Source organism: Nanorana parkeri, unplaced genomic scaffold, assembly GCF_000935625.1.
Source record: "Nanorana parkeri isolate BGI_ZX_2015 unplaced genomic scaffold, ASM93562v1 scaffold2828, whole genome shotgun sequence".
NCBI classification, from domain to species: Eukaryota; Metazoa; Chordata; class Amphibia; order Anura; family Dicroglossidae; genus Nanorana; species Nanorana parkeri.
In genome coordinates, this window is record NW_017309096.1 from 23,065 (window position 1) to 24,971 (window position 1,907).

Genomic DNA, 1,907 nt, shown 5'->3' on the forward strand with positions numbered 1-1,907 from the left:
GGCTTTGATATGAAAGGGAGCTTTTGATGTGAAGGGGGGCTCTTGTCTTAGAGAGGGAACTCTGATGGTAATGGAAGGGGCTCCTAATGTATAATGGGGCTCCTGAGTCCTGATGTAAAAGGGGGGGGAGGGAGGGGGGCTCAGGAGAAGGGGAACCCTATTTTTTTAGTTTTCTATGGGGTTCCCCCTTAAAGGCCATGCCAGACCCCTGTCAGAGATAAGGGTCTTGTATCAATTTTGGAGGGGGCACATTTTTACATTTTAGACTGAATTGCTTCAGGATTTTACGCACCCTTCAAGGGTGTTGTGACTGACAAAAAGTTGAGTAACGCTGTTTTAAAGAAACCTGAAAGCTTGCATCTTTAATAACTTAGGAGAGCCAAGAAAGGGTATCACCTAAACTCCAAACGTTCTGCAGTCGTTAGTGATAATCAGTGGTCTGGATTTCTGGTAACTGAGAACAGAGTTTGCCTTTCTGCCCCTTGTCTACGACAGACACCTATAACCAGTAAAGAAGATTCACCGCTTCTGCTGCATCACCTGCAATTGTGGATCTTCTGACCTCATGACATGGTTCACTCTTTGCACCCCCCTGTAGTCACACTGTCACTTTAATCTTTTTCCATAGATTAACCCTAAATGGGTTTGAGGTTGGACATGTCATGGTTAAGTAATAGATGGCTTATGCTTTTCTCTTGCAGAGTGTCCACCACTGGGATTGGAGTCTTTGAGGGTCTCAGACTATCAACTGCGTGCGTCCAGCATCAAACGCTATGGCCTGGGTGCCCACCGAGGACGCCTTAATATTCAGGTGAGGTGGCTAGGATGGACATAGAAATGTGAAATGATGGAACAAGAGCTTGCAGTCAGTGCTATAGATTGTATTGAACCAGCAACAGTGATGAGATTATAATTAAACGACTGTGCTCATTGAAGACAGAGGTGGCAATTCAACAAAGGCTCTATGCCATAATTCTGGCTTTATGGATTTTTATAAACTTGCGCCAAATTCATAATAGTTTTGTAGTTAATTCCTACATACGCAACAAGTTTCTTATTTGTGACACTTTTATATTATGTCGCTATGGCAGCAATAAATTCATCAATAAATGCTGCCATTTTGGAGTTAAGAAAAGTGAAGGTAATTCAGCAAATGTCATTTTGGGATAAGCAGTGCCATTGCCACCCCCATCCCCCCCCCATTACTGGTTGATAGGAAGCTGTCATCCCACAGGGTCCTTGTTTGCTAGGACAATGAAGGCTCACAGCATCATTGGTTGCTTGGACACTTTCAGCCCACAGTGTCACTGGTTGTTAGGAGGCTGTAGGCTCACAGCAGCATTAGTTGACAGGATGCTGTCAGCTCACAGTGTCACTAGTTGCTAGAACGCTGTCAGTCCACAGCGTCACTGATTGCTAGGACGCTGTAGGCTCACATAATTATTGGTTGCTAAGACGCTGCTGGCTCATGGCATGATTGGTTGCTAGGACACTGTCAGCCCAGTGTCATTGCTTGTTAGGATGCTGTTGGCTGCACACCACCATAACAACCAATGCCATTGTGCAGCCAAGAGCATCCAAGTAACCAAGAACGCTATGCAGCCTTAGTGCTGAACATGCATTGAGGATGGCGTATCTCCGGTATGGACACGCTGGCCTCATTGCCTCCTTCCACCATCTTTCCAACAGGTATAGGAATTTGTTGTAGGCAGCAACATTTGTTGTGCAGAGACGTAACACAACTAAAAGAGCATCTAAGACACTCTATGAATGTCAGTTCAGATTTAATGTCCATAGTCTGTGCTCAGGTGCACATTGATATCCAAAAAGGTCATCCGGGACCAATATATGCAAAGATTGTGGTTGAGTACAATTGGTTAACAAATAATAAATGTGGAGAGGAGTCA

The 1,907-nt window shown here is 44.6% G+C and overlaps 1 protein-coding gene across 1 annotated transcript in view; it reads left to right on the forward strand.

Moving 5' to 3' along the window:
* The window catches only part of LOC108802363 (probable carboxypeptidase X1), a 55,307-nt gene that overhangs the window by 12,064 nt on the left and 41,336 nt on the right, over window positions 1-1,907 (forward strand). The window contains exon 2 of the mRNA XM_018574226.1: window positions 702-811. Coding sequence (XP_018429728.1) covers window positions 702-811 — 110 coding nt within the window. The remainder of the gene's footprint in view (window positions 1-701; window positions 812-1,907) is intronic.